A 21,014-nucleotide genomic window follows, 5' to 3' on the forward strand; every position below is an offset into this window, starting at 1 on the left:
TAAAATTAATTAAAAGATAAAAGGATAGATAAAATTAAAAGATAAAAGAACATTCAAAAATGTTATACAGGGGATCCCTGGGTGGCTCAGCGGTTTGGCACCTGCCTTCCACCCAGGGTGTAATCCTGGAGTTCTGGGTTCGAGTCTCACATCAGGCTTCCTGCATGGAGCCTCCTTCTCTGTCTGTGTCTCTGCCTGTCTCTCATGAATGAATGAATGAATGAATGAATGAATAAATAAATAAATAAATAAATAAATAAATAAATAAATAAAATCCTTAAAAAAAAATGTTATACAGGGGAACCTGGGTTCAGTGGTTGTGCCTCTGCTTTCAGGTGAGGTCATGATCCTGGGGTCCTGGGACTGAGTTCCATAGCAGGCTCCCTCGAGGGAGCCTGCTTCTCCCTCTGCCTATCTCTTTGTCTCTCTCATAAATAAATAAATAAACAAACAAATAAAATCTTTTTTAAAAAATGTTATATGAATAGGAAACAAGCACAAAAAAATGCTCAACATTACTAATCATCAGAGAAATACAAATAAAAACTACAGCATCACCTCACATCCATTAGGATGGCTACTATCAAAAACAAACAGAAAATAACAAGTGTTGTTGAGATATGGAGAAATTTGAACCCTTGTACACTGCAGGGAAGATTATAAAATGTTGCACCTTGCTTGGAACACAGCATGGTATTTCCTCAGAAAACTAAAAATAAAACTATCATATGATCCAGCAATACCCCTCTAGGTATATATCCAAAAGAACTGAAAGCAGGGCACCTGGTGGCTCAGTGGTTGAGCATCTGCCTTTAGGCTGGGTCGTGATCTCAGGGTCCTGGGATCGAGTCTCACATCAGGATCCCCGCAGGGAGCCTGCCTCTCCCGCTGCCTAGGTCTCTGCCTCTCTCTCTGTCTCTCATGAATAAATAAATAGAATCTTAAAAAAATAAATTGAAAGAAATTTGCTCCACCCATGTTCATAGCAGCACTACTCCCAATAGCCTAGAGGTAGAAGTGACCCAAATGTCCATCAAGGGATGAATGGATGGGGATCCCGGGGTGGCGCAGCGGTTTGGTCCCTGCCTTTGGCCCAGGGCGCGATCCTGGAGACCCGGGATCGAATCCCACATCGGGCTCCCGGTGCATGGAGCCTGCTTCTCCCTCTGCCTATGTCTCTGCCTCTCTCTCTCTCTCTCTGTGACTATTATAAATAAATAAAAATTAAAAAAAAAAAAGGGATGAATGGATGTATCAAATGCGGTCTATAGATACAATGGAATATTATTCAGCCTTAAAAAGAGGAAAACCCAACACATACTACAACAGATATGAATCTTGAGGACATAATGCTGAGTGAAATAAGCCAGTCACAAAAGACGAATACCATGGTTCCATTTACATGACACCTAAAGCAGTCAAACTCTTAGAAAAGAAAGTAGAATGGTGGTTGCTGGGGTGGGAGAAGGGGAGAGAGGGAGTTGTTTCATGGGTACAAAGTGTTAGGTTTGCAAGATGAAAAAGTTCTAGAGATCTGCTTCACAACGTGAATATTCTTAACATTACTGAACTATGCACTTAAAAATGATTAAGATGGTAAATTTTAGGGGCACCTGGGTGGCTCAGTCGGTTAAGCATCTGCCTTCAGCTCAGGTCATGATCTTAGGGTTCTGGGATTGTGCCCCAGGTCGTGGGGGGCGGGGAGTCACTGCTCAGCAGGAAGCCTGCTTCTCCCTCTACCTCTGCCACTCCCTACATTCATTTGCATACTCTCTCTCAAATAAATAATTAAAAAAAAAAGAAAAGAAAAAAATGGTAAATTTTATTCTGTAGGTACTCACTACACACAAATAAGAAAATAGGTGTCATTACTTTTAGCTTCACTTGAGATACCATAGTGAAAACTATCTGTCTTGTGCATTTTTTTACTGGCTTTAGATACCAGGTAAAAGTCTATAAACCTCTACAAAGTATCTTCAGTTGTTTCATTCATCAAATTCCTCCCTCATGTGCTCTATGTATGTTGTTATTCAGCATTGCCGTTACTATTTATGTTTTGAGAGACTGTAACTTAAGTTTACAATTATAAAAGACAAATTTATCTAAGGACACCTTAGAAATGGGGGCGCTTCGTACAGCATCTGACTCTTGGCTTCAGCTCAGGTCATGATCTCAAGATCCTGAAATCAAGCTCTATGGTGGGGGTCTGCTTGAGATTCTCTCTCCTCCCTCTCAACCCCTCCCCTCACTCCTGCATGAACTCATGCTTGCTCTCTCTCAGTAAGTAGTAAGTAAAATAAATAAATAAATAAATAAATAAATAAATAAATAAATAAATAAATAAATGAATGAATGAATAAATAAATAAATAAATAAGATCTGGAAAGAAGGAAAGAAAAAAATGTTCCAGTGTAATGTTTTCCTAAGTAGCCTGCCTGCCTTCATCTGAAATAAGATAAACAAAGGGGCAAGCTATTGTTACATAAGTGTCTTTTTTATTAGATTTTAAGCCTAATGAAAGTAAAGACAAAATTATAAAAACTAGGCCCATGTATCCCCACTATAACACTTAATCACCTTATATTTCAATTTTTATATTTACAATCCTTTCTCCACAAAGTTAAAATGTTAAAGCAGTGGTTCTTAAGCTCTTTTGATTTACAGCTCTATGATATAAAAGAATCATAAAATTCTATGTGTACATGTATTTTCTTGATGTTTTATGACTTTGATTCCTAAAGGAGTCTGTGACCAAAAAAACACCGAAAACCCTAACCCTAAGCACAATTAGAAGTTAATTATACTGTGGGTTTAAGAAAATTCTGATTACTAGAAGTATGAATGTCCTAACCCTGAAGTTATTTCGGAAGAAAGGGGACACTGTTTCACTGTCACAGATCAGCTGTAGTGCTTCCATGGACCTGGATGGGTAGGAGACCTGACCTGGCGAGTAGGAAAAAGCCTTGTCTTTATATCCCCAATGCCCAGCATATCAAGCCTGACGTGAAGAAGGCTCATAACAGATGTTTGCTGAATAAAGCTAACAACGCCCTGATTAAAGCTGAAGAAATCTGTTCATCGAGGGAGGCAGCCTATAGTACAATGACACACTAGGGCTGTCTCCAGGATACACACAAGTTATGTACATTCTGTCTTGAGGAAAGTATCTGTGCAAATTTGTGCAAGGGTATTTGCGTGTTTCTTACCTAGAGCTGGGTAGATGGAAATAGGCTGAACTTCCATATGATTTACTTAGATTTCTCTTCTTTATTTTAAAATGCTGTCTTTAGGGGAGGAGTAATTTATAGATTACAGTAAAGCCCTAGCAACCACTACAGAAATAATTGTCTTATATTTCAGTGAAAAACATCAGTAGTCTTCCAAACTGAGCACTAATGTCTTGAGAATAGTAGTTGAATAAGTAACCAGTAGTTAACTGTGTTTGTTTAGTTTTGGAAAGTGATCTGAAATACCATTCTCACCTCCTGTTCTACAGGCTTCAGAGATTCAGGACTACTGCTGACCTGGGAAGAAAGAAAGATTATACGAGAGACAACAAGATCATGTATTAGGTGTTAGCACATTCCTAAGTATCTTTGGCTTGTTTTACCATTCAGGATAACATGATCTCTCTAATCTACTATGTTAAAATGAGGATTTGTGGGTTTTGTTTTGATTTGACTTAAAAACACTTTTCCTCAGTTTCCTCAAAAAGTCGAAAAATAGAGCTACCCTATGTCCCAGCAATTGTACTACTAGGTATTTACACCAACGATACAAATGTAGTGATCCAAAGAAGCACCTGTACCCTAATGTTTACAGCAGCAATGTCCACAATAGCCAAATTATGGAAAGAGCCCAGATGCCATCAACATATGAATAGATAAAGATGTAGTATACACACACACACACACACACACACACACACACACACACAATGGAATATTACTCAGCCATCAAAAAACCCAAAACCTGCCAATTGCAAGGACATGGATGGAACCAGAGGATATTATGCTAATATCAAAGAAAGATATTATGCTATGATCAAAGAAAGACAATTATATTATTTCCCTCATATGTAGAATTTAAGAAACAAAAGAGTGGGGTGCCTCGGTGGCTCAGTAGGTTAAGCAGCTGTCTTCGGCTCAGGTCATGATCCCAGAGTCCTGGGATCCAACCCCACATAAGACTCGCTGCTCAGCGGAGAGCTTGCTTCTCCCTCTCTCTCTGAGGCTTCCCCTGCTTGTGCTCGCTCACTCTTGTTCTTTCTCTCTCTCTCTGTCAAATAAATAAATGAAATCTGAAAAGAAAACGAAAAGAAACAAAACAGAGGAACATGTGGGAAGGGAGGGAAAAATAAAACAAGAGAGGGTGACAAACCATAAGAGACTTTTTTTTTTTTTTTTTAAGATTTTACTTATTTATTCATGAGAGAGAGAGAGAGGTAGAGACATAGGCAGAGGGAGAAGCAGGCTCCCTGAGGGGAGCCCGATGCAGGACTCAATCCCAGGATCTGGGATCATGACCTGAGCCAAAGGCAGATGCTCAATCACTGAGCCACCCAGGTGCCCCAAGAGACTCAATCATAGGAAACAAATTGAGGGTTGCTAGAGGAGAGTGAGATGGGGGATGGGGTAACTGGGTGATGGACATTGAGGGCACATGATGTAATGAGCACTGCATGTTATATAAGACTGGTGAATCACTGAACTCTATCTCTGAAACTAATAATATACTGTATGTTAATTAATTGAATATAAATTTTTTAAAAAGTACAAGACACACACACACAATAAAAAAAATAAAAACACCTTTAAGCTTCTAGTTTAAGAGATATTATTATAGTTCAGGGGTCACCATGTCAAACCTAATACTTTATCAATAAGCAGCTCATCACTTAGCCCTTTTATCTATTCATACAGCCCTGAAATCTTTTTCAAATCTATTCTAATCATCTAGAATATTTTTATCATCTAGAATATTTAACATGCAAATATTCCAGTACACTTGGAAATGTTTACTGTACCTTCCTTTTACCCCATCATTTCAGAAACAGACATCACTAATAATTGAAGGGTGACCAATATTGAAATTCTTTTTCACAAAAATACCTATTTATTCATTTTCTATCTGTACATTTCCCTCTATGAGCAAGTGTTTCTTCTTCTTCTTTAAGATTTGATTTGACAGAAAGAGAGCATAAGCACTGGAGGTTGGGGAGAGAGAAGCAGCCTCCCTGCTGAGTAGAGAGCCCAACACCAAGCTCCATCCCTGAACCCTGAGATTGCAACCTGATCTGAAGACAGATGCTTAACCAACTGAACCACTCAGGAACCCGAAGACAAGTGTTTCTCTTAAACACAAAGCAACCAGAAGCTTTAAATATTCTTGTTCTGGAAATTCATCAAAGTCTTTGAAAAGCCTAAAATAGGGCTGTAGGCTCTCTGTTAATTCTCTCAAAAGCCACAGATTAGCAAGGCATGATTCACTTTATAGAAATCAGACTGCCTCTCAATTTTTTTTTCATTTTTTTTTTATTTATGATAGTCACACACAGAGAGAGAGGCAGAGACACAGGCAGAGGGAGAAGCAGGCTCCATGCACCGGAAGCCCGACGTGGGACTTGATCCCGGGTCTCCAGGATCGCGCCCCGGGCCAAAGGCAGGCGCCAAACCGCTGCGCCACCCAGGGATCCCAAAGATTTTATTTATTTATTTATTTATTTATTTATTTATTTATTTATTTATTTATTTATTTATTAATGAGAGACACACACAGAAAGGCAGAGACACAGGCAGAGAGAGAAGCAGGCTCCATGCAGGCAGCGCAATGCAGGGCTCGATCCAGGGTCTCCAGGATCATGCCCTGGGCCAAAGGCAGGTGCTAAATCGCTGAGCCACCCAGGGATCCGCTCAATTTTTTTTATATGATCTTTGATTCTGGGTTATTATTATATTTAACCCTTATCAACTATTTATCAAATGCTGGTGGGGGGCAGGAACTGGGTGGCACTCTCTCTACATAACAATGGAAAGACTGCCAACACACATTTTTTTCATGAAAAACAAACCAGCAAGCAGCAGGAAAATACTTAGAGCACATAGCCATTTATCTTACAAACATATTGAGTGTGTTACCTATTTTGCATATGTAAAAGAAAAACGTCTGAAGGACAGATACACCAACTATTCACAATACCTGGGGAAAAGTAGTATTTAGGGCTGGAGAAACTTTTTAGTCTAGATTCTTCAATATTATTTAAAATCAGGAAACTGTGGGGGCAGCCCCGGTGGCCCAGCGGTTTAGCACGGCCTTCAGCCCAGGGTGTGATCCTGGAGACCTGAGATGGAGTCCCATGTCTGGCTCCTTGCATGGAGCCTGCTTCTCCCTCTACCTATGTCTCTGCCTCTCTCTCTCTCTCTCTCTCTCTCTCTCTCTCTCTGTCTCTCATGAATAAATAAAACCTTAAAAAAAAATTAGGAAACTGTTAACAGTTAAAAGTTTTTTAACCCTGTTTTATAAAATATTTGGACTCCTAGAACGCTGTAATAGCATTTCTAGTTTCTGGCATAGTGGGCACTCAGATATTTTATTCATTCATTCATTCATTCATGAGAGACACACACACGCACAAAGACAGAGAGCGGCAGAGACACAGACAGAGGGAGAAGCAGGCTCCATGCAGGGAGCCTGATTCTGGTTCTCCAGGATCACGCCCTGGGCTGATGAAGGTGGCACTAAACCGCTGGGCCACCCGGGCTGCCCACTCAGATATTTTTTAATGCAAAAAGCAGGTAATTTGTCTTTAACAGGAAAATTATTAAAGTTATTTTTCTTACTCTAAAAGCTAGCTTAAATATTAAATATCAATAAGAATAATAAATACTTCTGAGCAAATTACTTGAAAAGAAGCCACCTTTGAAATATGAGCTGTAAAAACCATGATTTTCAAATTGTATTATTTAGATTTTTACCAATGTTCATTCTCAGCATACAGTAGCATCTTGGTCAACATACAATCCAGTAAATATGTCAAAAAGAAAAAACCTCACTGTAAATAATTCCATTAAGAACTAATTCCATTCCCCCTAAGAAAGAACTAATTCCATTCCCCTATCTCTAAGAAACAGTTTAAAGGAGGAGAAGGGGGGATCCCTGGGTAATATATAATATAAATGAATGGAGAATACAACATAAGCAACAAAGAAAGAGCCTAGAAGCAATCACATTTCAAGCAACAAACACATGTGGTACCTAGATCTTGGTTCCTAAATACAAGAACCAGGGCTCAGACATAGAATAAAAGCCGGGAGCATCTTATAGTGCCAGGAAGGAAGTACTCAAAAAAGTAAGGGGCATGTTGAAAGCATACAGAAGTCCACCTAAAAAGCTCTCAATTCCAAAGCTGGAACAATTTGCACAATAAAATAAACGATAGCATTGGATAACCTAGAGAATAAAACAAATGTCCATAATTTCAAGGAAGGAAGGAAGGAAGGAAGGAAGGAAGGAAGGAAGGTCGGTCTCATCCTTACAGAAGAATTCCAGTTAACATAAAATGGATGAAGAAAATAGAAAATAACCACTGGAACACCACAGTAATAACCGTAAAATCCAGTGACAGAACTACAATAAGTAGATGAAAATTTAAAGAGAAATAGGATATTTGCACAGTCTCAAAGCATATCCACCAAGATACTTTTTTTTTTTTTAAGACTGATTTATTTTAAAGAGAGAGCGCACAAGTGTGTGCAAGAGCAAGAGGGGAGAGGCAGAGGGAGAGGAAAGGAGAACATCAGAGAATCTAAAGCAGCCTTTTTGCTGAGCACAGAGCCCGATGTGGGGCTCAAATTCAGGACCCTGGGATCCTGACCTGAGCCAAAACCAAGAGTCAGATGCTTAACCAACTGTGCCACCCAGGCGCCCACCCCAAGATCCTTATTAATTATAAGGGGAAAAACAGTTAACAGGGTGGAGAAACCCAACACACATCAGCTAAACCAAGCAATCAAGGTTAATAAGCACTACTAAGGGGATCCCTGGGTGGCGCAGTGGTTTGGCGCCTGCCTTTGGCCCAGGGCGCGATCCTGGAGACCAGGGATCGAATCCCACGTCGGGCTCCCGGTGCATGGAGCCTGCTTCTCCCTCTGCCTGTGTCTCTGCCTCTCTCTCTGTGACTATCATAAATAAACTAAAAAAAAAAAAAAAAATTAAAAAAAAAAAAAAAAAGCACTACTAAGGTATGTTGTTTCCACAATCTTCTTGCCAAAAATACAAAATGTCAATCTAATTATGAGAAATCATTAGAGAAGCACAGTATGTCGGACATTTTACAATATAATTAACCAATGCTCTTCATGCCTCAAGGCCAAGATTAAGGAACCGTCATATGTTGAAAGACACCAAGAACACATAACTCAGTGCAACGTGGGATCCTGGACTGGATTCTGAACAGAAGACAGTAGTAGAAAAACTGGTAACATCCAAATACACATCTACAGCTTAGCTAATAATATTGCACCAATGTCAACTGTCTTAGTTTTAATAATTGTATATACTAGGGTTAGTTAACACTTGTTGGTGATGGGTATTATAGGAACTCTCTGTACTGTTTCTGCAATTTTTCTTAAGGTTGAAAATATCTCAAAATAAAAAGTTTAAAAAATTAAGAGCTTTAACTGCTCAGAAACTTTTAATTACACACACATTTTGTAATAGGAACCTTTAATCACAAAAGACACAGGAATAAGGTTCAACCACTACAGAAATTCAAATTTGGAAAAATTAAAGAAATAGGAACTAAACTGTTAACCACAAATGGAGGAGGATGGAAAATTCTTCTGAATAAGAATGCTGGCTCTGTTTAGCCATTTCCTGTTCTGTATGCTAAGCACATCTCCTGAAGAATGCAGCACACATTGACCACTGGCTTTACATACCAAACCGTGCTAATAAGAGCTTCTCACAGCAGTTTTACTAAAGTATTTCAATTCATATGACTTTAAAAGAACTCTTAAAATTTTACAAGTAGGTATCCATCCAACTTGAAATTGTTTTTCTCAGTTCTAAAAGTCATATTTTACTAACAATCACCAACCCAGAAGACTCTTAAAAGAAAAAAATATTTGGAGGGGGTATATATGCAATATGCAGTCACTCACACATACATCTTTAGGCATGTTCCAGATCGTAAACACATATAGGTATATATACACGTATATGTGAAACTAGATGGAAATCTGTGAAATTGCTGGCAAACTGATACAAAGGTCTAGAAAACAGCATCAATATTCAATGTATAGGATTCTTTAAATGATACTTGAAACACTTCATTCTCTCTCTTCCCATATTTGGGCATAAGGAAGGGTTATCTGACCTCTGAACATGTGAAGCAGTGAAGAACTTCAACACCACTGGTAAGAGAACGTCTCTGGGTGGGTAATTTAGCAATATCTATCAAAATCTTAAATATATGCTCTGATTCAGTAATCCCACTTACGGGAATCATAAATACAAGTAGAAAATTATGTGTAAAAAAAAAAAAAAGAAAATTATGTATAATTCACTACAGCATTGTTTGTAATAGCAAAGGGCTAGGAAAAACAGATGTCCCGTCAACAAAGTAGTTAATTAACTATAGCTGGGGTATGTGATCTCTCCCCACCTGCCCTGCCTCTACAATTCTGATACATCAATGATCTTCTTCACTGCCTTGTTTTCAATTCCTCTTTCTACTGTACTCTTCTAAGCACACAAACAACCCACTGCCTCCCACTCTAAGAGTACCTCTCCCACCAGCCAACTCAAGTTACCCTTTTCCCTCCTGCCATTACAACCACCTGTCTGGAGTCCTGACCTTTTCTAGTTCCTCCTTTCATGATTCTTGTTCACTCCTATTACTGGTCCTGCAACTCAGACTGCTCAAACCTGTATCTACAAATTGACAAACTCAATCCTCATCCTGTTTGACTTATCCATACCAGCTGACCCTGCTAACAACCGCTTCCATTCTAAAGCTCTCTTGTCCTTTGACTTTCAGGGCCACAATCTTTTACGATCTCTCTTCTCTGCCACTTCCACCCAATGCTCTTCTTTCCCTGTACATCTTCTGCCCCTCATTCCAACTCTGTGTGGATGCGGCCCTCCTCACCTGCTCGGCCTCTCACATTCTATGCCTGGAGTGCCCTTGCTTGGGGATGAGGGAGTGCCCTCATCATCCTGTTTAAGATCTGACACCCTAAAGCCTGGCTGCCCCTTTCCATGGATGTCCTTCACACTGCTGGGGCCCTAACTCTCTACACCAGGCGACACCTAGATGGATGTACTCTAAACCTTTCTCAGCTTATAGACGTGCACCAGCCCCACCCCCACTTCACCCTATGGATGCTTATCCTTGCTTTGCCCTACAGAGCAGCTTCAGGACTGAATTGTGCAGGAAGGAAAGAGGAAGGGCAGATAATGCAATACTACAACATGTAAATAATCACACCTTTATAGTAAGCCTTGATATCTAGTAGGGCAAATTCTTATTCTCTGTTCTTCTTAAGGACTGTCTCAGGTTATTCTTGGCCTTTTCTTCTCTAATGCCTTCTTTCTTGGCAGCTTATTTGTGAATATAATTCAGTTAGATGAACAATCCCACCTTAACATTTTTTTGCTCATTCCCAGTTTTAGCACTTTCATAATACATTTTTAACAGAACAGCTTGGGTGATTCAACACAAGTTGCTTTTTACCTGTTTCACTAGAAACACCCTCAGTAAGAAATCTCTGTTAATGATGCAATATAAACTCCTCTGCTTTCTAGTGATTTCTAAACTAGAAGGCCATTAACAGGGGTGTCAGATGAGGCTTCATGTAAGCTGTGGCATTTTGACTGGCCTTCAAAGAAGACTGTTTCCACTAGGGGTAACCTAAGCAGAACACAAATATATACATATGGGAAAACTATAAAACAAAGTAATTGGATGCAGCAGTGTAGAGGAGTTCAGAATATGAGAGTGGAAGATTCAAATTTGTGAACATCGATGTATGGAGCGCATTTACAGACATGGAACTTGAGTTACTCAGATTATGTAGAGAGGGGGGCTTAACTTTAAGCTCCATGGAACTATGACTTAGAAGTCCAGGAGCCACAAGGAGATGGGTGTCCTGGAAGCAAAGTGAAGAAAAGTATTTCAAGATGCAGTAAGTATTCAAATGTGTCAAATGCTGCTACAAGGTAGGGTAGGAATGAGAATTTCCCATTATATTTAGAGGGTAATCCTGAGAAAAAGGCATGTCAGCACAGTAGTTACGTCTAAAAATCTCAAAGGAGAGGTGTGACAACAACCATTCCTCAAATGTTCTAGTTTGTCCCCACCACAGAGCCTTTACAGGTGCTATGTCATCAACCATGCATGCAGGGTGCAAATCACCCCTAAAAGGCCTTCCTTTGCCACTCTAAAGTAAACATCCATCCCTACTTACTGTTTATTTAGCCCCTTATGCTTTTTTGAAACAGTACATCTCACACACACATTCTCTCGCGCGCGCAAACGCAAACACACACACACACACACACACACACACACACACACACACACACACACACAAGCCGTCCATCATAACACTTGAAATCTAGGAAAGCCTGTGTAGCTCAACGGTTGGGTGCCTGCCTTTGTTCCAGGGCATGATCTTGGGAGTCCCAAAATCGAGTCCACTCGATCTGGGTCTCGATCTACTACTGCTTCTCCCTCTACCTGTGTCTCTGCCTCTCTCTCTCCCTCTCTCTCTCATGAATAAATAAATAAAATCTTAAAAAAAAATACTTGAAATCTATTACATCATTTATTTGTTTACTTGTTTGTTGATCTTCCCCACAAGAATATGAGGAATAATATGTACACACACTTCTTTTTAAAGACAACTTGTGGGCGCCTGGGTGGCTGAGTGGTTTAGTGTCTGCCCTCAGCTCATGATCCCGAGGTCCTGGGATCCAGCCCTGCATCAGACTCCCTGCAGGGAACCTGCTTCTCCTTCTGCCTATGTCTTGGCCTCTCTCTGTGTGTCTCTCATGAATAAATAAAAATCTTTAAAAAAAATTAATAAAGGCAGCTTAGGTGGCTCACAGGTTTAGCACCGCCTTCAGCCTGGGGCCTGATCCTGGGGACCCGGGATCGAGTCCCGCATCAGGCTCCCTGCATGGGGCCTGCTTCTCCCTCTGCCTGTGTCTCTGCCTCTCTCTCTCTCTCTCTGTGTGACTATCATAAGTAAATAAAAAATTTTAAAAAAAAGTTAATTAAAAAATACAAAAAAAAAAGACAACTTGTTCATTTTTCTAGATGCTTCATTCCTGGAAGATTTTTCCAGTACCTGAAGATATAATAATACCTCACTGACTACAACTCTCTTACCGTTTGAAATTTGCAATACAGCAACAAAGAAGGTCCATAATGTTACAATCATTGGCAAATCCCCTTTACTGCCACTCTTCTGCCATGAAGCTTCCTGTAGTTCTGTTTCCTTGGTTATAATCCATCACATGGTTTTCTCACAGAACATTTTCACCTTAACCTTACTTCACAGAAAACTGTGCTAGTAAAATTAATGTTAATTATAATTCTCACCTTCAATTTTTTCATAACAAAGGCAAAGCATGTCCTAAATACAGCTAGGTCAGCAGAGAAATGTAAGTTGTAGAAAACGTTAAATCAGAGGTAGCCTAGCCCACTTCCTGTCACACAAGGACACAAAGACCAATAGGTACAAGAGACAGGCTCCATAAGTGAACTCTTAAACCTAACTCCTAGCCTTCCATAAAATTAGAGAATGACATCTGGTTTATGATAAAGGCCTAGGTAAATAACAAAGCATATTCTAACTATCAGACATACTTTACAAATCAGACTTTTGCCATTTTGCAACGTACCACTTTGCTCCTAGAAACTTCTACATGTTGAGCCTTTATCTCATTAAGTGGCTCCATGTACACAGTAGACAGATACAGGATTTTATTCTAGAAACTGAGAAATACTTGCTTTAGTATCTCTAAAGCAGGATACCAAAACCAAAACCAAAACAAAAATACCTCTCTGGCTTAAGTCCATATTAATAATCTGTTAATCAGTTTATAACTTTCAGTAAAGTTCTGTCACAGCATGTTACTGGATTAAACAAGAGAATTATAATAATCTTCTCTTTGAGGTTCCTTTTTGGAATATAATTAAAATATAGTTAACCAGATGGTATACATTTTTGATGTACTAAAAGTATCCCTCCTACTTAATTTTGTTTTGGGAAAGGGACACAGTAAGTAGGCGAATTGAGGAACGGGTGTTTTGAAAGACCTAGTAAACCTACAGGCAGCTAAAAAAAAAAAAAAAAAAAAAGCCAGAGTGGCAGTAGGAGTAAAAAATTAGAGAGTTTCCTAGCAGCATCACTGTGAACTGATATTGAGCAGGTGCATGATTAGCTTCTAATAAACTGAGCAACAAGGAAAAGAGAAGGGGAAAAGGTGAGGCCAGTCTTAATGTTAAAAATACTTTTCAGTGGGAGAAAAGCTATCAAATATTGATTGCTTACTGTTCTGAGCACATTTCAAAGGTCAATGAAATGATTCTAAATGCCTCTACCAGAGCTGAGTGTATTTTATTCCAAAAAAGTCTTCCTAACATCTAAGACAAATAGTTCATTCAACAAACATATGCTGAGTGGCTACTCCGTGCTAGATACTTTTGTAAGTGCTGGGGATACAGCAATAAGTAAACCACATAGATTTTATGTCCTGATTGGAGAGAAAGAGACAAAGTAATTAAGTAGTAAATGACTTAGTATTTTGAAAGTATAAGAGCTATCTTTAAGCACTTAGACCATAATAAAAGTACTTTGGAAAAAAGAAAGCAAGAAAAGGAGATAAGATGTAATCTACCTGTATTCATTGTAGGTGACCTATTTGTTTTATGATAATGTATAATATAACAAAATTCTTTTATAATCAATATTCTTTATAAATATCAACTTTATAAGATTTAGAATAATTTTAATTTTTTTTAAGTTTATTTATGTATTTGTTTAGGTAATCTCCACACCCATCATGGGGCTCAAACTTTCAACCTCAAGATCAAGAGTTGCATGCTCTTCTGACTGAGTCAGCCAGGTGCCCCAATTTTAAATATTTTTTGAACTATTACCATATCTCCCCTCTTAGAGTATACTATTAATTATAATTTCTTTGACAGTATGTTCTTGGTCAAGAATATAATCTATAATGAACTAACGTCAGGGCTTTTGAGCTAAACACAATGCACTTTTGGATATTGCTTTATGAAGGGTTTTGAGGAAGAAAATCTTTTTTAAAAACAAAAAACAAAAAACAAAGCCTTACTAAATTATGAAACTTCAACAGTGAACCAAGGGTTTCCAGTACCAATGATTTTCAATTCTAAAAAAACATCATTAAGATCACTAGTTACCCCACCTAAAATTTGTATGATCAAATAAATATCAAAATAGCCTATATCAAATAGAAATTTTGATTAATCATGTCATTAGTATACTAATGACAAGATTATAACAAGTCAAGATTATAACAATACTTGACTTTGTTTTCCTATATAACTTGAAAAAATAGTAAAAAAACTCTTTGGGAAGAGCTCATTTCCAATTTAAAAGAAAGGCAAAAATAAATAAATAAAAGGCATTAGTTTTACAAGATAAAAATGTATACAAATAAAATGCATTTGTTTTGTTTTAGTTAATCTAGTAGTTCAATTTGGGTAAGAAAGCTTATACAACGTAAATTGAAGATTTCAGCAGAATGTAGCTTACCTTCAGGCTGGTATGAGAGCGTGGTTGACTTAATTCTTGGAATTTCCATTGCTCTGATCCAGGGGTCTCTCCACCTTTCTGGGTGTCAGGTGTAAGCAATCCGTCTCCAGCAGGTAATGGGAAAATCCCTAATGATATAGGACGTTCTTTTCTATTGAAGAGGGAAGAAAAAATTAAGGATTCATTCATTCCTTTTAATTTTTATCATCATGACTATAAGTAATAAGCCTGGGCTGTCACTGTTTTAGAATAATCACTCTTAAAGAATACCATCTGCCTATCTAAACAAGTAGACTCATCAAAGGAAAAAAAGGACAGTCTCAGAAATTCAAATTAGCCCCAAGAAATTAACTAAGAAAAGTAGTAAACTAATGTTTAGGATATGTTGTAAGTTACTGATGAGTTCCTTCCCCGGGGAGCAGTCTGTGGTCTGGTTTCACAGTGACAAAAACTACATTTTCACTCACTCTTACATTAGCCCTAAGGAAAACTAGCAACCTCTTCCTTTGGAAGTGAATCCCACCCTTCCTTCAACACTTCCCAAATCCGGAAACCAATACCTAGTTGTTTCCCCAACCCTCTTCAGGGTACATGTTTTCTGCCTAAAGGAAAATCTATGTATAATCTAAATCAGGACTACCGATTAAGTGGTAAAAAGAACTCAAAAGAATTTTAATCCTTAACAGCAGGAAAGCTGTTTTTTTCTACAGAACAAATATATGCATTCCTTTCCATCACAGTACATGTGACAAAACCATTGTCAGTTTTTCCAAACAAGGAGGCCAAAAAATTCTATAAAAAACTGTAGTTTCAAGAGAAAAAAAAAAAAAGAGGAAAAAAAACCCTGTAGTTTTCAATGCTTTGTGGGAAATTTCAATGAACAAGAGTTACAATTTTAATAATAATAGAATTTCAACAAGAAACATATCCTTCAGTATGCACAGCAGATTAAAAATCAAACGGCTTTTTAGGGGGTGGAAACCAGCCTACGAAGAGGTTGTCCTGGGTCAATAATCCAAAAAAGTAGAAGCTGGCAAGAAAAGAGACACTAAAGGTCTGGGGCCTCCTGGAACTGCTACCTCTAGGGGTAAGAATGTAAATTAGAATAGAAACACCCTGAGGTTATAAATAAAAGTGGGAAAATGTTCAGTTTTACTAAATAAGTCTTTTATTCTGTAAGCTCATTTTTATAACAAGAATCTTAAGCCACCTGAAATGTGCCCTCACTTAACACAAAGGATATGCTTTTCTATTCTTCACTACAATCAGAAGGATTAGTAAAACTGTCAGAGACCTTCTTAAAGATTAGGTGAAGGAAAAGGACTGAGAGATTGCATTTGGTTAAAGGTATGTATGCACAATGAAATAAAACAGGACTTTTCTCTAATAGTTAATTATTCATCATTTCTTTACACTTGGGGTACTTTACCTATTTGATTTGGGAAAATCACAATAGAAGGCTAGATTTTAATAACAAATTTAAGTTTGTGTCTATGAACTTCTAGAACAACCAAATGACAAAAATTAAAGTAACTACTCAGCTATTCTATTTAGACCAATTATTCCCCAATGCTGGCTCAGCAATAAAGTTTTCCTAAGTCTACAGTGAAAAAAGACATTATTTATTACATCCTTACTGGATAATATAGGCCATATTGTACACCTACACATTTCCATATATCCTAGAACCTGTTCTTTCCTGAGAATGACGGACCTTTCTCTTCATCTTTTCTGCTTCTCTGATTTTAAAATTCCTTTCTTTCATCAAATGATGGTGACAATGATTAGAAAGCAAATTTTGTTTTAATGTTCATACTTGACAAAATAAAAAGTTGTTTCCTGATGTTTATCCCTCAGTTGGGGGGGGGGTGTATTTTGGGAACCAAAAATCTAAGGGTCTAAGAGCTACTAAATGACTTACTTATTTTTTAACATATCTTAATAACTTAAGCAAAAGGGAAAGAATTTAATGGGATAGTTTAATGGAAAGCTCTCCAACCCAAAAAAGCAAAGACAAGCAGAAAGATAATACGAATGTCATGCAAATCCATCACACTGCTAACAGAAATCAAAACACAGGCCAGTCATTAGAATTATCTTCCTATATGAATGACAGACAACATCCATTCATTTTCACACATATCAAATACAGGAAAATTATTAAAACTACTGGAGGAAACAGTCTGCCACGAAGCCAAGTTTTGCTATTCCACTCTTGTTAAATGAGCCTGCTTTATCCAAAATACAAGGAGGATTCACACCTCTTTATATTGTTTTTATTAATCATTTAGAAACTGCTCTATAGGGAGAGGGTTTGGTTTGTTTTTTTTTTTTTTTTTTCAGAGACTATCAAGAAGGTGCTGGTGCTTTGGGTCACACTGTTTCAACTCTGGAAAAAAATATTAATACATACATGTCTTCTCTCCTTATTTAATGATGTTTCATGAGAGTTGAGGAGAGGGAAGACGTGTAATTACACAAATCAATTAGAAATCCTACTTTTAAAAAGAAACCCTGAAAGTTGAACGTTTAGTCCTAAAGTCTATTGGTATGCATGTTTAGTACTCTACATATTAAATGTAAATACTTCAGTGAAACTCACAGAAAAAAACAAAGAATGGGATACATTTGGAAAAACATCAAGTAACAGGTTTAAACACCAGTGGTTTCAGTATGTTCCAATATGAGGTCACTGTCTAGAAACAATGCCATCTTCAACTACCAGAATCCTTGGTATATTCTTTTAAACACTGCCTTAGTTCCATATATTCAATTTTTAATTGGTTATTTAAATGTAACCTGTGTATAAATAAATTCCAAATTACTTTTGAAACAGCTTCTTGGCAATATAGACATTTAAAACAAATAACCATTAATAAAATTTTAAAAAGATTGTTCAACATTCACCATTTGGCAAGCACTAAGAAGGGCGGTTTGTTTACATTATCTCATTCAATTCTCATAAGGAAACAGGGATTATTTCCCCAGTTTTCAGATTAGGAAAAGTGAGGCTCAGAGAAATTAAGCACCAGGAATCCACAGAGATGGGACTCAAAGTCAGCCCTGTGGCACTCCAAGGCTCATGTAATTTCCTTGGAACCTCTCTACTTCTTGACAACTTAATATTGAAGAATTTGGCATCTTTATTTCATTAGGTTATCAACAACTTTTGTGTCAAAAACTTTCTGAATTTAATCATAAGGTATTTTATTAATAAAATAGCTAGAGCTCTGGAAAATAGTTCTGCTAAAAATGGAGTGCATAAGTTACTGCAAATTATTTACTTGTTTGGTTTATTAAAGATCTTGCAACTGATTAAATTAAAAATAATAACCTCACATTGATTTTTAAAACCATCCAGAGGGGTAAGAATCTCAGAGAAGGAAACTGAGGCACAGAGATTTTAAGCAACTTGCTAAAGGTCCTACAGCTCACATGTGGCAGAGCATTTATAGGCAAGCAGCCCAGCTCCAAAGCCTCTTACCCACTGTACGGCCCTGCATGGCACAGCAGAAAGCCATCTCAAACACAACCCAAACCTAAGACAGCCCTTTAAAATTTATCTTCTTTTAATATTACATATGCTTGAGTGAAGGTCTTTGTTACCTAAAAGCCTAAATATACATATAAACAAATCTTTTATGTACTAAATATACAAAAGTAGTAAGATTTCTTCAAATTTTTATAAAATCAGGAAAGAAAATAAATGACCAAGCATCTAACTTTAGATCATAGATGAAATTTAACTTCTGGGCCTTAAACTAATGTTAAACACAAACTGACCAATGAATAAAAAGAAAACACTGAGGGAACTTATTAGTTTAATTCATCTTAATTTATCTAAATCCACGAGTTGAGTATTTTAAGTAAACATTTAAATAATAAAATCTAGACACCACAAACCTTCCTTTAAAACCATGCACAATGCAGAAATCTGAACAAATGAGATGCCTTTAGTTTGAGGAGTTAGAAAACAAAAGATACCCAACCCTTAAATATCAAAGATGTAGAAGATGGTTCTTACAGGGTACAGTAGAAAGAGCAGCAGCAAAGCTCCAGAGATTAATGACTACCTCCACAAACAGGCACGGATATTTGTCACCCAAGTCTACAAAGAAAGGGCAACATCTGACAAAACAATAGTGAATAGGCTTTGTAAAGCTTTCACAACTTTGATGTGTAAATAATGGGGGGAATGTACTCCTTGCCCTAAAAGGTTTAAATTCTTTCACTTTAAAATATATTTTTTCAGTAAAAAAATATTTGAATTGTCAGTTCCCAGAAGTTATTATCAAAAACTATAAAAATTATGCCTACAATGTCCATTCAGTCGAAGGATAACTGAAAAAAAATAAACACCTACCGCCTGTGTCTAATCGGCTACAAGTCTCAGCATGAAAGATACTGGCCCCTAAATGCTCAGATGCTAAACAGAGGTGGTATAAACTTGGACCCCTTGTTTTACTCTTGTTCTCCCTTTACTCTCTCAACACTGCCTAAAACAAGACCACACTGACCTTGTACTGCTGCGTAAGTACAATAGGAAAATCCTTTTCTTAAATCCGTAGTTTCCAAAGACAAAGCCGTATCCCTAGGTAATGGCCTGTAAATTACTATAAATAAAAATAAAAAAAATCCTAGCTTCAGGCCATTTTCCATTGTTTCAATCTGCAACAGAAAGGGTTACGAGCAGACTCGTGAAGCTGAAAATTTGAGAAAAACCAACTAAACAGGGGCTTCTAAGAGAGACTAGAGTACCTGAGTATCCTTGGTAGGTTCTGCGTCAGAGCTGGCACACCGGTAGAAATAGAAAAGTGCACAAGCAGCAAAACAGAGAGAGATACTAAGATAGCAGAATTAATGACCACCGCCCCGCCAACAAAGCCAAACACAAACAGCAGCATGCATCCAGGACTCATGGCGCTGTGCTGGCATGGTGAAACACCCGAACCAGGAGGCCTACACAGGGGCCAAAGGGGTATCTTTGTAGTGAGGATCTGTCATTCAGCTGCTGCCACAAAAACAATGCCATCAGCAGCAGCTTTCCACTCCATCCTGCAGCAGCTCCGGAGCGATGACGTCATCCTGCTCTCCCCACCTCATAACCATAGAGCTGCTGCTCCTAGCATTTATGCAGCAATTCAGAGCCACAGCGAGCCTATTAACTATTTTCCTCTCCACTAAGAGTCCTGGCTTAGCTCATTGGCTACAATGCTTGGGAGATCTACATAATTTATTCAGACTCCTACATCAAACAGAAGTCTAACCCTTTCGAACGTGCCTCTCCGTAACAAAAAGGACTTTAAACCAATTATACAGGAGAAAAGAAAAATTTTCAGCACTCCCACAAATCAGAAAAATTTAAGCCTAGTATAATCTCCATTAAGTATTACAAAACAATCAAAATACCTCGATAGGTTGCTTAGATGGCATGGCTCAGGAATTACCTTTTCAATAGCGAGGGCTGTTTCTATTTTTCTAAACTCTTCTCTCCTATAGCATTCCAACCATGCTTTCTGAGAGAGAGCTTTTGAATCAGCCTAACTATTGTTCCAGGATTAAAGAACAGGGAGAAACAGAAATAAACAGATGAATATTTCGATTTTTCTCAAGGCAAAATGTTTAACAAAGCTTACCTAATTCTACTATGAGCTGTGGACTCTAGTTGATCACTCCCTGAGAGCTGATGAAGTTTTGTTCTTTCTAAGTGTTCCATATAATTATGGATCATCTATTTTGAAGAAAGAAAAAATATGCAAATTTTTAAGGCTAATATCTGAAATAAAAACAGTATTTTAATAAGGAACATTTTAGTAGAAATTTCTTATTTACCAGACACTCACAGTTCCATGTAAAAGAATACTAAGGTTGAAAAAAATTTTAGCAGCAAAGGAATATATGCAAATGCTTACATTCATTTAAGGACGCAGGTGTCCAAAGAAGTACCCAACATGTTGCTTAGCATAGTGATAACTTTTTTTAACAATATGTGACATTATTAAAAGATATAATTTTGACATAAATAACACAAGTTAGGACACAGGCATTGGGGAGGAGGTGATAAAAGACTACCAATAATAAAGGGCATTTGAGAAATCCATTCCCTAAAATGGGAAACCAAAAAAGAAATTAACATGAAACTTGAGAAGAAACCATACCCTGATGTGTGATCCTTTCCATTTTACAAAGGATTCAGAGTAAATATCA

At 37.7% G+C, this 21,014-nt stretch overlaps 1 protein-coding gene across 7 annotated transcripts in view; it reads right to left on the reverse strand.

The window, feature by feature from the left end:
- Positions 1-21,014, reverse strand: part of SPAG9 (sperm associated antigen 9) — a 142,007-nt gene that overhangs the window by 61,673 nt on the left and 59,320 nt on the right. For 2 of the 7 annotated variants that reach the window (XM_055318486.1, XM_055318488.1), the window contains exons 4-6: positions 20,444-20,538; positions 14,808-14,958; positions 3,483-3,524 (exon numbers count right to left, since the gene is read on the reverse strand). In XM_055318486.1, coding sequence (XP_055174461.1) covers positions 3,483-3,524; positions 14,808-14,958; positions 20,444-20,538 — 288 coding nt within the window. Of the gene's footprint in view, positions 1-3,482; positions 3,525-14,807; positions 14,959-19,565; positions 19,742-20,443; positions 20,539-21,014 lie in introns of those variants that run through there. The other 5 variants (XM_055318496.1, XM_055318502.1, XM_055318516.1 and 2 more) reach the window with 3 other exon arrangements.

The sequence above is a fragment of the Nyctereutes procyonoides genome, unplaced genomic scaffold, assembly GCF_905146905.1.
Source record: "Nyctereutes procyonoides isolate TBG_1078 unplaced genomic scaffold, NYPRO_anot_genome, whole genome shotgun sequence".
Classification (NCBI taxonomy): domain Eukaryota; kingdom Metazoa; phylum Chordata; class Mammalia; order Carnivora; family Canidae; genus Nyctereutes; species Nyctereutes procyonoides.